At 36.6% G+C, this 19241-nt stretch overlaps 1 protein-coding gene and 1 long non-coding RNA gene across 2 annotated transcripts in view; both read right to left on the bottom strand.

Annotated features, from left to right (window-relative positions):
• The window catches only part of LOC149818459 (uncharacterized), a 395444-nt gene that overhangs the window by 45093 nt on the left and 331110 nt on the right, over positions 1-19241 (bottom strand). Inside the window, exon 9 of the mRNA XM_089986220.1 lies at positions 19023-19033. Coding sequence (XP_089842346.1) covers positions 19023-19033 — 11 coding nt within the window. The remainder of the gene's footprint in view (positions 1-19022; positions 19034-19241) is intronic.
• Positions 17001-17366, bottom strand: LOC149818467 (uncharacterized). Its single transcript, XR_016427360.1, has 3 exons — positions 17312-17366; positions 17171-17219; positions 17001-17063 (listed from the first exon to the last, which is right to left on the bottom strand). It is a non-coding gene; the product is annotated as an uncharacterized LOC149818467 (long non-coding RNA).

Genomic DNA, 19241 nt, shown 5'->3' with positions numbered 1-19241 from the left:
CCAATTCCAATCTCAATTCAAAGAAGTTCATTTTCTCAAAATCCCCTAAGTCTTATAGCAAAATCGATTTTCCCAAAAGCATTGAATTTCAAAGAATATTTCAAGTGTTTTTCAAGTTCATAAACTCAATTTTCCAAGTTATGCAGTCAATTTCAAAGTTTGAAGTTAGAGAAATCAAAATCTTTCTAAGTCTTATTGAAAAATCGATTTTCTCAAAATATGGATTTGCCAAAGAATATTTCAAGTATTTCCCAAGTTCCAAATTCAAATTTTCTAAGTTAGAATTTCAATTTCAAAGTTTGAATTCAGAGAAACCAAGTTTCTCAGAATCGATTTTCACCAAATGTCAAGGATTCCTCAAAATCGATTTCTCTCAGAAGTATATTTCAAATCCCAATTCACGATTTTCCATGTGATACCTATTCTAAATATTTCAATCATTCAAAGCAAACATCATGTTTTCAAAATGTGCATTTTCTGAAAATTCATAGCACATGCCTGATTCTATGTGCATTTAGAAATTAGAATATGATTTAGACAAGTTGAATAGAGTAGAGCATAAGATTGATCCTTGGTTCAATTACCCCTGTTAAAGGTGGCAGGAACGGTTGAACCTCGTACCGACATGCGAGTCCCATTCTTCGGAATTTTCTCGCATTTTAAAAACGGAGGCGAGTTATTTTCAAAATCTTTTTCAAAGGTCAGTTTGATTTGCAAAAGTTAAAAATTTTGCGATGATAACACTGCCGAAAACCTACGACTGAGGTAGAGGGTGGAGACCCCTGCCGAAAAACAGATCTGAGGTAGGGGGCAGCCCCCTGCCGAAAAACAGATTTGAGGCAGGGGAGCCCCCTGCTGGAAAATAAACTGAGACAGGGGCCTCTACCCACTGTTGGAAAACACGAACGAGGTAGGGGGCTCCGCCCCCTGCCAAAAAATAAACTGAGGCAGAGGGCGAAGTCCCCTAACGGAAAACAGATCCGACGCAGGGGGCAGCCCCCTGCCGGAAAATAGATCTGAGGCAGGGGGCGGAGCCCCCTATCGGAAAACAGATCTGACGCAGGGGGCAGCCCCCTGTCGAAAAACAAATCTGAGGCACGGGAGCCCCATGCTGAAAAATAAACTCAAGCAGGGGCCTCCATCCCCTGCCGGAAAACACGAACGAGGCAGGGGGATCCGCCCCCTACCGGATGAAGGGGAAGAGGAACGGAAGAGGGAGGAATGCATACCTGAGAGGATCGGTGGCTGGCTGCAGCTACGATCGTCAGGGTCTGGGTCGCCGGCGAGACTGAAGGGGACGAAGAGCGAGGGACGGCTGGGGGAGAGGGAAAGATCAGCGGGGAGGGGTCTGTCGTAAGCCCCTCCCCTTGCGTAGCCTCTTTAGGGTTCGGCCCCGACCCCGATAAACATTTTGGATCCAGATCGGGTCCGGATCGGACCTGACCCGAGTCCAAAATAAATTTTAAATATGGACAACAATAGGCTCGGTCAAAGTTGACCGACTCTATAAAGTGGACGGACTCGGCCCCGATGCATTGACCGAGTCCAACACTTGTTGACCGAGTCTGCCCCGTGTCTGAAGCCGCACCCGTGTCGGGGCGTGTCGACACGGGTGCATCGACCTCCTAACCGAGTCCATGTGACATCGGTTATATCCAATTATGCCTACATTGAAACCACATCCAACCCAGTTACATCCCTAGATGTGTCTGACATCTATCCAGCTATATCTTGATCATGTGGCTTGATCAAATTGCAAATTCTGCAGTCCAATCTACAGAATTGGAAGTGTCAATGACTCTTAAGGAAATGAGAAGGTTTGTTTGTTACATACATAATGTTCATAATTTCGCAAGGTTGAGGTTCAATCGACTACACTGTACAAGTATTATAAATTGTGCTTTTGTTCTTTCAGATTTTTTTTTTCTTTTTTTGGATATTAAGTATTATTAGGAGTTTCCAATTATCAAAGAAGGCACCAAACAAGGGCCTAGCAAGTTTCACAGAAAGAGAAAGTGAAGGAGTGGGGGGAGATGGTTTACTAGATCTGAGGAATTTTCTTTATATTGTAACATCATATTTCATATATATAGGTTCTACATAAATATTTCCTCTTGAAAGGCTAAGCTTTTTGATATACTATAACCAAAAAGGGTACCAAAACATCCAATAATGCATAATATTACAATATTCAATAACCTAAAATCTTAGACTTTTTAATATATTAAATAACTGCAATATTCTACATTATGCATAGATGGACAAGCAGGAACAATTAGACACGATAACTAGCAAACTAATTTGGCTTTTAAAATTGTGATATGCATGAGCTGAAAAACTGACCTCCGTCTTGGTTTTGAGGGCATGCTGCAAAACCTTGGAAAGGTGCTGTATAAGGATGGATGCCTTCTGGTAAGACTTAGCAATATCTAGTGAGTACAACTCCACAACAGAATCAGCAAGAAACTGGATATGTTTTATGTTTTCCGGTTCAACAAATTTGGAGTGTGCCAAAAATGTTCTGTACATGTTCGTTAGGAAGGAATCATAGCAATCTGAATTTAACTGCAGAACCATGCTTCGGATGAGTAAGAATGTTGCCAAAGAGACTCTCCCTCCTCCAGTTGCCCATAGGTGGATGGCAATCTGCAATCACCTCACATATGAGATAATAAAAATCCATTAAGTGATAAGTTATTAGACATTCATCACAAGAATGCCCTTGCAATAGCCGAGTGTAACAGCAATGGTTCAAATCAATCTCATGTATAATGATAATAAGTTAACTGTAGGGGTTCCAATCTATGTGACCTCCGGGCAGATTAAGTACACCTCTTCCCATGTGATGGACAAGCACTTTGAGACAAACAAGGAAAAAACCTTTCTCAAAATATGAATTATTATGAAATAATAAATGCAAACACCTAAAAAGGGTTTTCCATCTGCAATAAATGAATTTTGTGAAATAACCACATTTGCTCATTAAAAAATTTAGCACTGACACCCCTTGTTCCCTACGTCTTTCCTCATAAAGAAAACTTTTCTCCCAAAGAAATACCAAATATATCCTTTCTGCTGTACCAGCAGGATCATGCAATATAGATCCTGGAAACTTCATTGCATTTAAAAGAAGTCTCACGATTTTGCCGTAGAAATGGCCTAATGTAATGAACAAAGCATAAAACTAAAAAACAAACATGTTTTTTGGAAAAACACAGACATGACAATGTCAGCACACAAATACAAGCATGCACATGGATAGCATGGGGCACATCCGTGCATGTTTACGCATACATATGTATATCTTTTGCTTCTCAATAGATTCTAGCTTGTTCAACAACAGTTACCTTGCTAAGCCTTTGTAGCAAAACCGGAAATGCAACTAAAAATATAACTGAATCTTTGAGCCGAGAAAGGACGAAGACAATTATCTGTGTATCTGTAGCCTGAGTCAGAAGATACAATGTACTTTTGATGTAAGACTTAACCAGTGGTTTCACTGAGGCCCATTTTGAAGTATTTTGCAAGCTCAGTACAGTGTCCTTGCAACCAGAGCTTGACATTCCCAATAATCTTCGGAATATACTGTCTGCTTCATGAAGCACAATTAACAAAACCTTGCAGAAAGCTGCTCTTGTCTGAATCTTGTATAATAGAGCATCAGAGTTATCACTTCCATAATGGCATGCAACCCAGAATCCATTTAACAGATTAGGAAGCACAGAGATGTTTTGTTGATTCATGATCTGTTGGCACCATGAATCAATGGAGAAACTTGTGAGGATTTTATGTTCACATAAACTTGAATTTTCCCTGGTTTTGTTGCTGCTGCTCTCATTTGGTTCACCTTCATCATCTGAAAGCTGTCATGTGAAGGCTAACAAAGTAAGCAACACATAAAAGTTGAGAATAAGTGAACACAGGAAAGAAAGAATCAAGAAATAGCCCAAATAATGGCATCAAACAGAATAAACAATATTTTAGAAATTTTTATATCACAGTAGTATAAAATATAAATCAATGATCAACAAGCAATAAAACAGGTAGACATGCATTATATAAATATAAAAAATATATATTGTCATAGTCACAAATATCGGTCTCGGACATATCTTAGCATGGCAATTGCTCTAGGTTTGGTTGATAAATATAAACTTGGTGCTTAAAAAATTTTTAAAAACAGTAGCAATAAGTGAGAAAAGCAACACATAATACAAAAAATAAGTAAAAAAACAAAAGAAAGAAGAAAAACATAGTTAAGATATAATAAAAAGTAAAAGGCAACTTATAATATCATGATAATATCATGACATATATAAATTTATGATATTTTTAAAATATTGTGATATTTTGCCTTTAATATCGTTTTATGAATTTACAACTATATTCTCGCTTCTTATGTTAAATCACATATGAGACTTATGTATCATATGTGTATTACATTTAGTGTGGTACCCCCTCTTTGTATTTATGTGTACATTTCATTTTTTCAGGGGTACTTATGGATTTTAGCATTAGTTAGTGGTAAGCTTAGTTGTCAAAGGTGGTGCCTAGGCATAAGCCTAGGTCGGTATTTTTTTTCCGTTGACTGTTATCAACATGTATAAAAGGGGGAAAAGGGTCATTTTTCCCCTTTTTTCGCTCCACTCTCTCTCGCTCCGTTCTCTCTCCTTTCTCTCGCTAGGGCAGAGCCGAAGAAGGTCAACCTTCTCCTCCCTCTACAGGTACCGCTACCTCTCTCTCTCTCTCTCTCTCTCTTAAAAGTTCTACTCTCCATATGAACCTTATAAACAAAGGTAAGTGAAGAAAAAGAATTAAAGTATTCTAATAATGTGTTCAGTGTTTCAAGCTGTTGGTGCCACGGTTTTCTTCATCATATTTTGGGACATTATTTGGTAGCATTTTGTTTAACATTTCACATTTTTTTTAACATTTTTAAACTGTCCTTTTGAGTTCACACTTCACAGTTTGGGCTGGCTCCGTGGTGTGATTCCAATGATGTGAGTGTGATATATTTGTTAAGAATATAAATCTAGAAAGATCAAATGCTCAGTGATGGCTTGCCTATAAAAAAAAAGAGTGATGAAGCAAACTGTTGGGTGTCATATTTGTACTAAATAGACATTATCGGCTTATTAGGATCACTTTATACCAAGGTTGCCAGACTAGGAAATGGAAGCGGGAAACGATACAGAAAGCGGAAGCGAGAAGCAATGAATTTTAAAATATATAGGAAGCGGGAAGCGAAGAATAAATAAAAGAAATATATGAATTGAATGAAAATCAAAATGAAACACAAATAAAAACTAAAATAAAAGTGACGAATATTAAATTTCATGTTTTTTTGGTGTAAGAATTAAATGTATAACAAAATCTAAAAATGATGACTACCAATTTAGAGAAAGCACATGGAAGTGAGTGAGAAAAGTGAGAGAAAACACATAAAAACAAGAAAAGTTGAGTAAGAGAACATATAAGAAGAATAGATGAGGCGTGTGGAAAGCATAGGAGAAGCATGGGGGAATCGAGGTTCTCATCAAGTTTCGGAAGCGAGGAGTATCACGCTTCTGAAGCGAGTTTCCAGGAAGCGAGCTTCCCACCTATCTAAGAAGCTTCTAGTAGCTCTGCTTTATACACCAGTGTAAAGAGTATCTCCATGAAATTGGGATCAATGCTGCCATGAATAATATTTTCATCTATGTTGTGGCAGTTATGTTTTTCTCTTTTTTTCCTTTTATAAACCAAACATTTTCGCTTGTTGGCTTTTGTAAATTTCCTTTTGACTTTTTCTCTAAATTACTGATTCTATGAAAGAAAACCAATCATTTTTTGAAAATCCCCTACAAATTCCCGTGCGGACAAGTTAGAAATTCTTCTAAAAAGATTTACTGTGATCCGAACAAATCTCAGCCACACTCCAATTTTTGTTACTGGCTATTTCCAATGTTGCATGTGTGGGCACAGATATACATTTGTTAGGGTACAAGTGCACAGATAAACATTTGTTTGGGTATAAGTTCACAGATCTCATCTTGGGCAGTCAATGGGCCGAATCCATGTCTGGTATCTGACTGAGCCCAAACCCAAACATCAGGATAGGCATAAAATAATGACCAGAACCCAACTCAAATTAGGTTTAACTATGTTTTTTGGGGGACATTTTAAAAAAAACACCTAAATTTTGGTTGATTATAAAAAACACATCTAAGTTTTCAATATTGTTAAAAACACACCTAAACTTTTTTATAGTTGATAAAAAACCTAGGGTTTGCTCCTGTTAAAGTTGTCATTGAATGTGTGCTGCAATTACAAAAAAAAACTTAAGGGTTTTTTTTATTATGAATTCATATTTTGCTGATATGTTATTTGTTGCTTACTCCTTTTTATTTAGCAAATTTAGATGTTGCCTTTTTTTAGATTCTTATCATTTTTTAGAACAATGGAAGGGGGCTTCATCTGCAAGTGCTAGTGGGTCCACATTTTCAAATTTGGAACATATTCAGAACTTTAAGAGAAAATCAAGTGATCCAGCATGGGAGTGGGCCTATATTAAGGATAAACAAGATCTGAATTCTGTGACATACCTTAAATGTTGAACTTATAAAGGATGTATATATAAAATAAAACGGCATCTACTTGGGATTGGAAGAAAAGTGAAGGCTTATGATAAAACAATTGCAGAAATCAAGCAAGTACTTTCTAAGTACATGGAGGAATCAAAGAAGAATAGAGATGAAAAAAATAAGAGAGAGACGGTTAATATATACGAAAGAAATGAAAGTTTATTCTCAGCTTCCGATTATGGCGAAGGACGTGAATGCAGTTTCATAGATGGAGGGGAGTAGTACATTCGGCTTTAGACCAAAAGGGCTATGGATCTATACTTTCAAAGTGATTCAACAGAGAAAGGAAGGCAAGCAAACAAACAAACTATGTTTGAAAATTGCTTCAAAAAGGAAAAAAGAGAAACAGTGTACGAGTACATTAATAGGTGATTTTATGACGGTGGAATACCTTTTAATACAGCGAAGTTGCCTTCATTTTACAGTATGATTGAAGCTATAGGCCAATTTGAACCAGGGATGAAGCCTCCATCATATCACGAGTTGCGAGAACTACTTTTGAATAAAGAAATGAAGAAAATGAAGGAGTTCTTGGACCAATACAAAGTGCATTGGTCCAAACATGGATACAAAAGGGTGTACACTCATTAATTTTTTTGTTAATTGCCTTTTGGGAACAATGTTTTTGAAATCAGTTGATGCATCAAATGAAGTAAAAGATGCAAATTTGCTTTTTGCATTGTTGAATGATATTGTTGAAGTTTGGGAGGAGAATATGGTTCAAGTTGTTATTGATAATACCTCAAACTATGTGAAAGCAGGTAAATTATTTATGGATAAGAGAAAGCATTTAGTTTGGACTCTTTGTGCTGCACATTGTATAGATATGATGTTGGAATATATAGGATAATTGAAAGAGTTGAAGAACATTTCCGGAAAAGCAAGGCAATTGGTGGTATTCATTACAAACATTCTCAAGTGTTGAGTATGATGAGAGCACACACACAAAAGGACTTACATAGGCCTGCAGTGACAAAATTTGCCATTTTTTTACTCTAGAAAGCATATATAATTGGAAAAAATGCCTAAAGTTCATATTTCTTATAGATGATTGGGAAAAAAATAGTTTTTCAAAAATGTTAGTTGGTAAAAGATGTGAAAGCATGATTTTGAGTTCAAAATTTTAGAAGAGAGTGAGTTGTGCTCTGAAAACAATTGCCCCCTTGTTTGACATGCTTCGATTGGTTGATAGCGATGAAAAGCCTGCTATGAGTTACATCTACAAGAAAATGGATCGTGGAAAGGAAAAAATAAAAGTATAATTATAAATTAATTTTTTTGTATTCTACTAATTGTAAATTACATTTTATTTTAGCTTCTATAATGGTTACTTTCAATTCTTTTACTTAGTAGGTAAATGTGTGTGATGATAAACAAATATACGGCTGGGTTTGGGAGATAATTGATAAAAGGTGGAGCAATCAATTGCACAAACCTTTGCATGCAACAAACCTATATTTGAATCCAGCCATATATTATAAGTATAAAAATATCGAGTCCAATGAGGAGATAAAGAATGACTTATATGATTGTGCCAATCGTCTTGTTCAAAGCGAAGAGGATCGAGACACACTACTAGACCAACTCATAAGATATAGAACTGCTATTGGGCCTTTTGGAATGGAGTTAGCAAAGAGGAAGAAGAAAGTGTAAACCAGAGTTACCGGAAGCGCCTAGGTAAAAGGGAAAGCGCGCTTCGAAAGCACGAAACGTCGCACTTCCGAAATGTGTGGGGAAGCATCCCCCTTTTTTGGGAAGCGTGCTTCCCCCTCGCTTCCCCATTTTTTCATTTTTTTTGCTTCCCCCTCGTTTCCGGTTCGCTTCCAGTTCGCTTCCTTGGTCGCTTCCGAGACGGTTCATAATTTTCTTCTTAGTGGTCCCACACTTCCCCGCTTCCTAAAATTTTGAAAGTGTCTCGCTTCCCGCTCCCGCTTCTCGTATCGTTTCCCGCTCCCGCTTCCTTGACTGGTAACTCTGGTGTAAACCCTAGGTAAGATGATTAAATTACATATAACCCCTTTTGCATTATTTTTATAACTTATATACAGTTGAGAGTTATTATCATGAGGGGTTTATTGGAAATCAGAAAAGTTATCAGTTGGTCTTGTTTATATTTTAACTTTTAATGGTCTCTTTTGTAATTTTCTTTATTGACCCTAATCACTACTTAAGGGTGATTAGGGCTAATCGTGAAGGTACTTTTCTATCTTTTCTCAAACCAAGTTTCAACATGGTATCAAAGCCTCTCGTTCTTGGGAGAATCTAATGCCTAGGTTGAATTTCTTTCTTCCCTCTTTATCATAGTTTTTTTCTTTCTTCTTCTCTCCTCCTAGCCTATATCTAGTTTGTTCGATCTTCCTTCTGATCGAACCCTAGGTTCTTTCCTCAGTCTCACAACCTAAGATCTGACTAGTTCTACACAATATGCAGATCTGATTAGACACCCTAGATTGTGTGTTCCTCTTTTGCTCCTTGTTGATGACGCCTCAGTAATATTGATGGATCGTGGTGCATCTGATCTACCATCATGTGGAGATTGCGTGGAGCAGATCTGACATCATGATCGTGTTGCATCAGATCAGCAATCATTTTGTGATTGGGTGGAGCAGATCTGAGATCGTGCAGTAATTAGATGTTGTGTAGCATGGAGCGTTGATGTTGGATCAGATCTGAATGGTGTGGCTGACTGACTGTTGCTCGTATCAGAGTCGTGTTGATGTGGTAGGTGTTAAATCTGTAGTGCTTGTTGTCGTTGGAATCAGATTTGCTCGTATCAGAGTCGTGTTGATGTGGTAGGCGTTAAATCTGTAGTGCTTGCTGTTGTTGGAATCAGATTTAATCAGATCTGATTAATTTTTGTTGAAGTTCAGATGTGAAATCAATTTTTGTCATCTAAAATAAATTTTTATAGTGGTGATCAGATTTATTATCTTGCTGGTGGCGTCTGTGATATATATATATATATATATATATATATATATTGCAAGACAAGGATTTTATTTCAGCTGGAATCTATTTCTTTACTATCAGTTTGCTCGTGATTACTTTCTGGTTATTATTATTATCCGGCTCATTAGCTAGCTACTGTCAGCAGTGAAATACCATGGCTGAAATAAAGTCCAGTGATGGTGAACAAAGGTTTGAAGTGTCTGCAGAGTACAAAGCTTTTGCTAATCCCTTCTCTTATGGGTCGTCCGTAAAGCTGGACGACAATAATTATAAAAGGTGGTCGAGGACTTTTATGATGTCTGTGTCAGGACATCGTCGAAAACATATTTTGTTAAAAAAGGAACCAAAAGAGAAAACTGGGAAATATGCCACATGGTAGGAAGATAATGACATTGTTATGTCTTGGATTATGAACAGTGTTCAGCCACATATTGCAGACGGCTTAATTTACTATTCTACTGCAAAGGAGATGTGGGATTCATTACGTGACACGTACTCTCAAGACAAAAATGTCAGTAGAATTTTGTAAGTTGAGCAAGAGATATTATAGTTGCAGCAGGGTGATCAGAATCTTTCCCAATATTATGCATCAGTTAAATCAGCCTATAAAAGGCTCAACTCTGTTCGTCCTCCCTGCTGCACTAATCATAAAACCCATCAGGAGTAGACTATGGTGGCTCGTTTTCTATCAGGATTATCTCCAAATTACTCAGTAGCCAAGGTGCAAATGCTTACTAGCTCAGAGATCCCTACTCTAGCTGATGCCTACAACCGGTTAAGTCGTCTTGTTGTTACCTTTCCTCCGCCTCATGGAGACTCTCAGACTTCAGCTCTTTTTGTCACTGGTGGAGGAGGGCATGGTTTACCTAGTTCTTCCAGAGGCAGAGGTCGTGGAAGAGGCAGTGGAGGTCGTAGCAGGCTTCAATGTACATATTGTGGCAAGCAAGGGCACCTTGAGGATCGTTGTTGGGATAAGAACCCTAGAAGTCGCTCTCAAAGCTCATTATCGTTCCCCAAAGCAACAACTCCAGTTGTCTCTTCCATCACTGAACCTGTGCCTACTTCTTCAACCAATACGATTACTCTCAGTCGTGCAGAATATGATCAGCTTCTTTCTCAGAGTTCTGCATTTGTGTCTGCCTCTATTGTAGTGACTGATGTGGCATGCTCTGCGGGTACTCAGTTGGATGATGGAGGTAAGATATGGATTATTGATTCTGGCGCCTCTCAACACTTTTGTGGAGATTCACATAGTTTCTCTACACTGGTTCATACATCTTTCCCTCGTCATGTTAAATTGGCAGATGGTAGATTATCCCCAATGGTGGGGCAAGGAGATGTGCATTTTACCCCTACATTACGGATTCAATATGTTCTCCATGCTCCACAGTTTCCTAAAAATTTATTATCCGTAAGCCAGCTTACAAAAGAACTAAATTGTCGAGTTATATTTGACCCGGGTTCTTGTGTATTTCAGGATTTGCTGCCTGGGAAGAAGATTGGTGGAGGCCATGAGGAGGGAGGTGTTTATATCTTACACAACCTGTTGGAGTAGCAACTTTGTGTGTGGAATCGAGTTCTAATTCCTACCAATGGCATCTCAGATTGGGTCATCCTTCTCTTTCCAAGCTTCAAAGAGTCATTCCGCAGGTCTCTCCTACAGCGTCCTTTCAGTGTGAAGCATGTCAGTTGGGCAAGCATCATCGTAGTTCTTTTTCTTTAAGTCAGAGTTATACTAGTCAAAGTCCTTTTGATCTAATTCATGTTGATGTTTGGGGGCCTAGTCGGGTTCCTAATAGGTTTCAGTCCAAGTATTACCTTGTCATTGTTGATGACTATTCTAGAGTGTCTTGGGTCTTTTTAATAAAGGAGAGATCTGAAGTCTTGTGTATTCTCCAATCTTTTATTCTTGAAATAAATACTCAATTTGGTTCCATTGTTAAAATTATTCGCATTGATAATGCTCTTGAATTCAAATCTAGCAAACTATTACAATTTTATCGGGATAATGGGATTTGCCCTCAATTTTCATGTGCCCATACGTCCCAGCAAAATGGGGTAGCTGAAAGAAAACACCGACACCTTGTGAAAGTAACTCGAACCCTTATGATTCAAACAAACATGCCAGCTTCTTTTTGGGGAGATGCCCTTCTTACTTCTTGTTACCTTTTTAACAGAATGCCTTCTACTGCTCTTAATGACCAAATTCCTATCAGACAACTTTATCCTGATTGTTCTTTGTTCAAAGTTTCTCCTAAGGTATTTAGTTGTGTTTGTTTTGTGCAAAAACTTGGACCTACTAGGGACAAACTAGCTGCACAGGCAACTAAGTGTGTCTTCCTTGGGTATCCAAAAAACCAAAAAGGGTACAAATGTCTTGACCCCATTGCTCGTAAAGAGTATATCAGTGCGGATGTCACATTCTTTGAGACCATTCCTTACTTCTCGCCGTGCGCGTCTCGTGTGAATCCTGATATGTCCACATCATTTCCCTTACCCATTCCTCCCATTCCTTTGGAGTCAGTTCCTTTATTGCCTTCATTATGTTCTGATCCCTCTTCAACTCGGTTCCATGATCCTCCACTGGTGTATACTCGTCGTCAAGCCTCCTCTCGTGGCCCTTCATCGTCTTCTTCTCCTGCAGTCAGTGATCCTGATTATGTTGATTATTCTATTGCTTATCCTGATGATCGTAGAGCAGATCCTGAGATTAATAATGATTTGCCCATAGCCCTGAGGAAAGGCATGCGTCAGTGTACTCTGCACCCAATTTCAAAGTTTGTGTCCACAGACAAGATTGGAAAGAGCATGCAAAACTTTCTATCTGCTTTATCTGCCATCTCCAGTCCTATAAATCATCAACAGGCTTTATTAGATCCTCAATGGAAACAAGCAATGCAAGAAAAAATGGACGCCTTGATTTCTCAAGGGACTTGGGAGCTTGTCGATCCTCCTTCTGATGCAAACATTGTTGGTTGTAAGTGGGTGTACACTATTAAATATCATTTTGATGGCACTCTGGAGAGACACAAAGCTCGTCTAGTCGCCAAAGGCTACACCCAAACATATGGGGTGGACTTCTTTGAGACTTTCTCTCCCGTAGCCAGAATGGGCACTATACGCTTAGTTACTTCTGTGGTTGTTCATCATGGGTGGAGTATGACTCGGCTTGATGTGAAGAATGCTTTTCTGTATGGGGATCTATCTGAGACGGTCTACATGCAACAACCGCCTGGCTTCGAACGACAGGGAGAGTGTGGCAAAGTGTGCAAACTAAAAAAGGCAATATATGGCCTAAAGCAAAGCCCGCGTGCATGGTTTCACAAATTGTTTGAGGTGATGTCTACATTTGGTTTTCAGAGGTCACCATCAAATCATTCTTTGTTCATAAAGAATAGCTCTAAGGGTTTTGTGACTATGGTTGTTTATGTTGATATAATTTTAACTGGAGATAATGAGCAGGAGATTTCAAGCACCAAGGCATATCTGCAGAAATACTTTATTACAAAGGATCTGGGTCCTCTCAAGTACTTGTTGGGAATCGAAGTAGCAAGAAATAGAGAAGGTATGGTTCTTTCTCAGAGTAAATATGTGCTTGATCTCTTACTGGAGACAGGGATGCTTGGTGCAAATCCAGCCACTATTCCCATGAATCCTAAACTGTTCTTGTATGACGAGCAATCTGAGGCAGTTGATAGTAAGTCCTATAGGACTCTCATTGGTAAACTTCTCTATGTTACTGTAACTAGGCCTGACATATCATTTGTTGTTGGCAAATTGAGTCAATTCATGGATAAACCAAGAAAAGTTCATTGGGAGGCAGCTATGATCGTTCTTAAATACCTGAAGACATCTCCAGGAAAAGGTCTATTGTTTACAAAAGAGGCAAATCTTGATGTGGTTGCGTATACTAATGCTGATTATGCAGGGTCGGTTGATGATAGGAAGTCTACTACAGGGTTCTGTGTTTTTGTTAGTGGCAACTTAGTTTCATGGAGAAGCAAGAAACAAGCTGTAGTAGCAAGATCAAGTGTTGAGTCAGAATATAGGGTCATGGCACAAACTACTGCTGAAATGATTTGGATAAAATCTATGCTTACCGGATTGAGCATAAAGGTTTGTCTGCCTATTAAGATGATGTGTTTCATGAGAGGACTAAGCATATTGAGATAGATTGTCATTATATTCGGGATATGGTTCAAGTGGGAAATATATCAACTTTTCATGTTTCTTCAGAAGATCAAGTAACAGATGTTTTTACCAAACCCCTTCCTATCACAGAATTCTCAAAGTGTTGTAACAAGCTCAGCATGATTGATATCTATGCTTCAGCTTGAGGGGGAGTGTTTAGAGTTATTATCGTGAGGGGTTTATTGGGTGGTCTTGTTTATATTTTAACTTTCAATGGTCTCTAGTGTAATTTTCTTTATTGACCCTAATCACTACTTAAGGGTGATTAGGGCTAATCGTGAAGGTACTTTTCTATCTTTTCTCAAACCAAGTTTCAACATATACTTTAATTATATGTAATTTGATTTTTTTATAGTAGATTGGTGGATTTCTTTTGCCATTGGTTGTCTCCAGCTCCAGACCTTTGTTGTTCAAGTCTTAGGTCTCGCATGCATTACATTCAGTTGTGAACGTGATTGAAGTACTTTTGAAGCAGTAAAATATTATTTACTACTAATTACTAAATAATATTTGTCAGTTTGTATATATTTTAACTTTATATATATTTTTATAGATTCATACAAAGAAAAGAAACTGACTTTTGCACAAAAAGTTGAATGGTTTGTTTTTTGTGGAATATAATCATAAATTGAAACGAAGGTATGAGGAGAGAATGAAAAAAAGGAGATCTCAACCCCATTGTCTTAAGAGAAGTCAATGATAATCTTTGAAAATGACACATCACTTACATGAGATCTTGTTGATAAGGCATCCAGAGCGTTAAGGCATAGGGTGGGGGTAAAAATACGTGTAACTAATGTCCTAAGAAAGAAAATGTTTGACAAAGGAAAGAAGGTGGTGAGGGTGGAAGAAGAAGAGGAATAAGCTAACTCTGCAAATAAAACTGAAGAAGAAAAGCAATATATCAATGAAGATGATGATAGACTTTCAAGTTCATCTAAGGATTAAATTTAAGTTGTTATTATAAACTTATTGGTTTTTTTTTCCTATTTTATACTTAAATACAGTTAAAGTTAATTATGTTATGTGTGTAGATTTGTTAAATGTCTGTATGCTTATATTTTTATTTGGTGATTAATTGGTTATGTTTTAATTTTTTGCATTGGTTATCAGTTGCATGGTTTATTTATTCCATTGTTCTTTGTTTCATTTTTTAACATGGTTATCAGTTACATTATTTTACATCTTTGTAGTGATTAGATTTATTAATTCGTGTTCTAGTAAGTCGATGGAGGGTAGAGGTCTTGGAGGATGCCTCTCAAAGAAACCTGCATTGAAATATTGTACACTATTGACTTAGAGATGCCAAAGAAATAGTGAAGTGTAATTTTTGTGATTTTATAATGCATGAAGGATTGTATAGATTTAAATATCATGTTGTGGGACATATTAACTCCACTGTGAAATTATGTAAACATAGCATTCCTTCTGATATTTGAGTTGAGCTTCTTACTAGTCTTAAAAAATATGATGAGAGAAAGGCACAAGTACCTGCAACATTTGTGGGACAGAAATTGTATGAAGATGATCTGCCATCATCATCTCAAGCCACTAAAAGATGCAATAAATGAAGGAAATCGTTGAAATGAAGTTTGATACTGAAGAATGAAGATGACTTTTATATATAGACATATGTTTCAGAATTCTATGTTTAGTTAAATGTATTGTGTTGTTAAATGTTTTGTGTTGGACAATGTATTGAGCAGGTTATTTAATATAATTATCTTATAGTGTTTGAGGACATATTTTGTTTTGTCTATTGCTTATTGTTGATTGATTTTATGTTGTATACATATTTGTTATTAATTTTAGTAGTTTATTTACATATTTGTATATATTTTTTTTGTTTTTTTATTTGGGGCACTGCCTAGACTGCCTAGGCTTTTTAGGGGCTCACTGCCTAGGCTTCGCCTAGCGCCTATGACAACTAAGAACAAAACCACCTAAATTCACTTCAAAGTTATCAAAAAATGATGAGAAGAACGTTAAAATTGGGTGATCTAACCAATGGATTGATCCAACCAGACACTTGCCACTTTATACTAATCTGACTCAACTTGACTCTAAAATTGATTCCCACTGGTATGGATAATCTATGAAATCAATCAGGATTGGTTAGTTGGACCCAATCTGGCCTGATTTGAGCACACCAATCTAGAATAGACACACACCAGAAAAAAAAACAAAAGAAAAAGGGTGAAGGAAAAAAGAACAAAGAAGAGTAGGCTTGATAACATGACTACCGACATGACATACAACCTAAGAAGACAACCATTTATGGCATCAAAATTTTTTAATATCAATAGGAGTCCTACCAATGATAAAATGATAATAGAATGTCGAAAGCCAGTACAATGATGGCCATGTGGAAACTGGAAAGTGATGGACGTCTTACTTTTTCTTCATTGCTTGCAGCTTGAAGCTCCAAACTATGCTTTTCCAGAAACTCACCAAAATTTGGGTCCTAGTGAAACAATGAAGCAAACACAACCTTATTAATATTTCAAGCATCCAGAAATAATGTCGTACTGAAAGAAGTATGCAGAGTTGTCTATATCACAAAAGATGCACTTGTTTTCTTTTTATGAGCAAACACAAAAGCAAAAATAAAAAACAAAAAGCACTTCTATTGCTTTAAATATGCTCTTCATACTTAAGAATACAACATTTCAAGGGTCATAACATGAAAATCTTTCTGAGCATTAGCCAGGGCAGTAAACTGGAAATATTCAGTTGAGATCTAGGTCTTGGTGAATCTGACCTATCCGGATCTAGCTTAATCAAATTTAGAGTTGGATGGAAAAGGCAGTATTGAACCTGTACTCGGTTAGCTAATCAGATATATTTTATAAGGAATTGGGTTGGATTACCCTTAGATCCAGATTCAAATGAAAATCTGAAAACTGCATCCGAATCTGATTATTAATCAGATTCATTTGCTATACCGATTCAACTAATCAGATTTGTACTTTTCAGATACCTGACTCAAACGTGATCGATTGACATCCCTAGCATTAGTTCATTTTGGGTAAAACTAAGTGCATTACAATGATGAATGTGAGCCATCAATTTTTTTGTCTTCAAAATAGGAGAGAAATTTTTTAAAACAAACCCTACATGTTTATATTAGTTAGACATACCATCATGTTGAGCTTAATATCTATGGTCATTTCAAGGTCTTGATTAAGTACAAGGTCGTTCTTACCTTTTTCTTCAGCCGATCTAACTTACTTTTCTGCTTCACGAGTTCCACCTGAATTGTCTTGTTCTGCTCAGATAGAGCAGTATGGTAGCTTTCATCTACAGCAACAGCAATTATATTGAAAAATATCCTCTTGCGATTTTACTAAAACAAAAATTTAGGATATTTCAAACACCAAATTTCACTGTTGTAATTATGTTCCAACCTGAATTATCATCACTTCCATCTTTAACAAGATAAGAACCATTCAAATCCTGAAACCAATATCAGAATTCAGAACTCTTTCATAAATAAATAAAGAATTAGAAAAAGATGAGGCCGGATTTTTAGAAGAGCATGACATTACCTCAGAAAGAAGACCATCACTTTCCGAATCTGAATCTATAACTGAATCATTGTCAACGTCATTACCAAAAGTATCTGCAAAAATGTCGTCGAGCGCCTGATTTACAATACCTTTAGGATATCTGACAACAATGATGAGCATAACTATATATGAACATAAACACTTGCATTTCAAGTTAAATCGTTAATTAATTGCCTCACCTTAAGACAACTATACAAAATGGAACAAATGTATGCGCACAGATAATTCCATAATACATTGAAAGATATTACGCCCATAATCTAGCTAGAATCTCAGTAAAAAAATTTTGCTACTTTCTGGAAACTGAAAAAGCATCACTACCTCCTGAATAATCATGTCATATAAACTTGCAATATATGACTCAGACTATTTGGAAAACTCAATTGCATTTAACAATTAACCAATGGAAACAATGAAGCTCCTGAATAACATACATGAATGAGGAAAGAACTTAGTAAATTGTGAAATGCTTGACAATTAATCAGTGGGCGAAAGTGAAATTGTGTGATGCTCTCCAAAGTCGAGCATCGGTATCTTTACGATCAAGAATAATACCCACTCCACTAGAATCAACACAAAATTTCAACTGATACACTAGAAATTATTCTAAAAAGAATATCGGCATCGATTATGTCATTTAATCAACACCTAGGAAGAAGAAAATGGTTTGAATTACTCATGCAAGCAGGAATTATGTTAACAATGACCTCCTAAGGCTCCTAAGAAGCGCACCCCCAGAATCATTTTATCATTGAACATAATAGACCTTGTGAAAAATTTTAAAAAGGGAAGATAAGGGCAAATTGGCAACACACATTAGTCTTGTACTAGATTCTCTATGCTGATCCTAGTATGCTCTAAAATGCATAATAGCAGCATAGCACTAAATATTTACTCTTACAAGAACATCTCTTCTGGAAACATTGAGCTGTAATAGAGACTCGCAAATTTTTGTGTATGCATGTGTGCACATGTATGTGTGTGGGTTTTAACAAGAATATATGTTGACATCAATCCGATTGCAACAGTCCCTAACAAGGCCCAAGCAATCATTTTTCTCAAGTAATAAAGAAAATAAGCACAAAAAACAACATATAGGAATTAAGTGCATAGGATTAATTTAAGACCTCAAAAATAAAAAACAATGTCATCCTACTCTGTGCTGTCTAACAAGGGATTGGCTCTGGGAGGATTAGGCGAACACAAGTAGGGTAGGCAGTACCAGTTGACTAGGTAACCACGTATCACTTTTGACAACATAGTTTGCAACTAAACAATAGTTAGCAGCTATCAATGGTGATTACAAGTATGTAAGGATAAAACTCAAGTAATGCAGCTGTTTTTCATAAAAACATAAAATTGAATTTTGCAGTAAAAGAAAACTAAGGCAATGGAAGAAGGTATAAGCACAGTCATAAATATCATGATATTTTAAAAAAATATTATGATATCTTTTCATCAGTTCTAACATTTAAAATATCACGATATTTTTCAAAATGTTGTGATAATTTAAAATTAAAATATCATAATTTATGTTTCATAAATGATTTTAAAAAACTTTGGCTGATAATCCTATTTTATCTTTCACATCTCTCTCAATCTTTTTCTCCTAACTAATTAATGGCAATAAATACTGAATGTAACTTAATCCTAAGCAAGAAAGTATTTATTTCGGCCTCTGGACTCTCCCATCTTTCATTTCTTTTTCATTTTTAAAACAATGGATGAGACATATTTATTGCTTTTGGCATTTGAGTAATTTTTTTACATATTTTTAACTTCAGTTTATAAATTTTTAAAAAATTATTCATTTTGCCAAGATTTTTTCAATAAAAGTGTGGGAGAACACAGATTATCAATATATGCCATTTACCATTTAATGGCAGATTTTATTTTGAAAATATAAACA

Source organism: Nuphar pumila, chromosome 13 (assembly GCF_984573655.1).
Source record: "Nuphar pumila chromosome 13, dmNupPumi1.hap1.1, whole genome shotgun sequence".
Lineage (NCBI taxonomy): Eukaryota > Viridiplantae > Streptophyta > Magnoliopsida > Nymphaeales > Nymphaeaceae > Nuphar > Nuphar pumila.
Note: the sequence above shows the minus strand (reverse complement) of the source record. Positions and strands in the feature narration are given on the sequence as shown.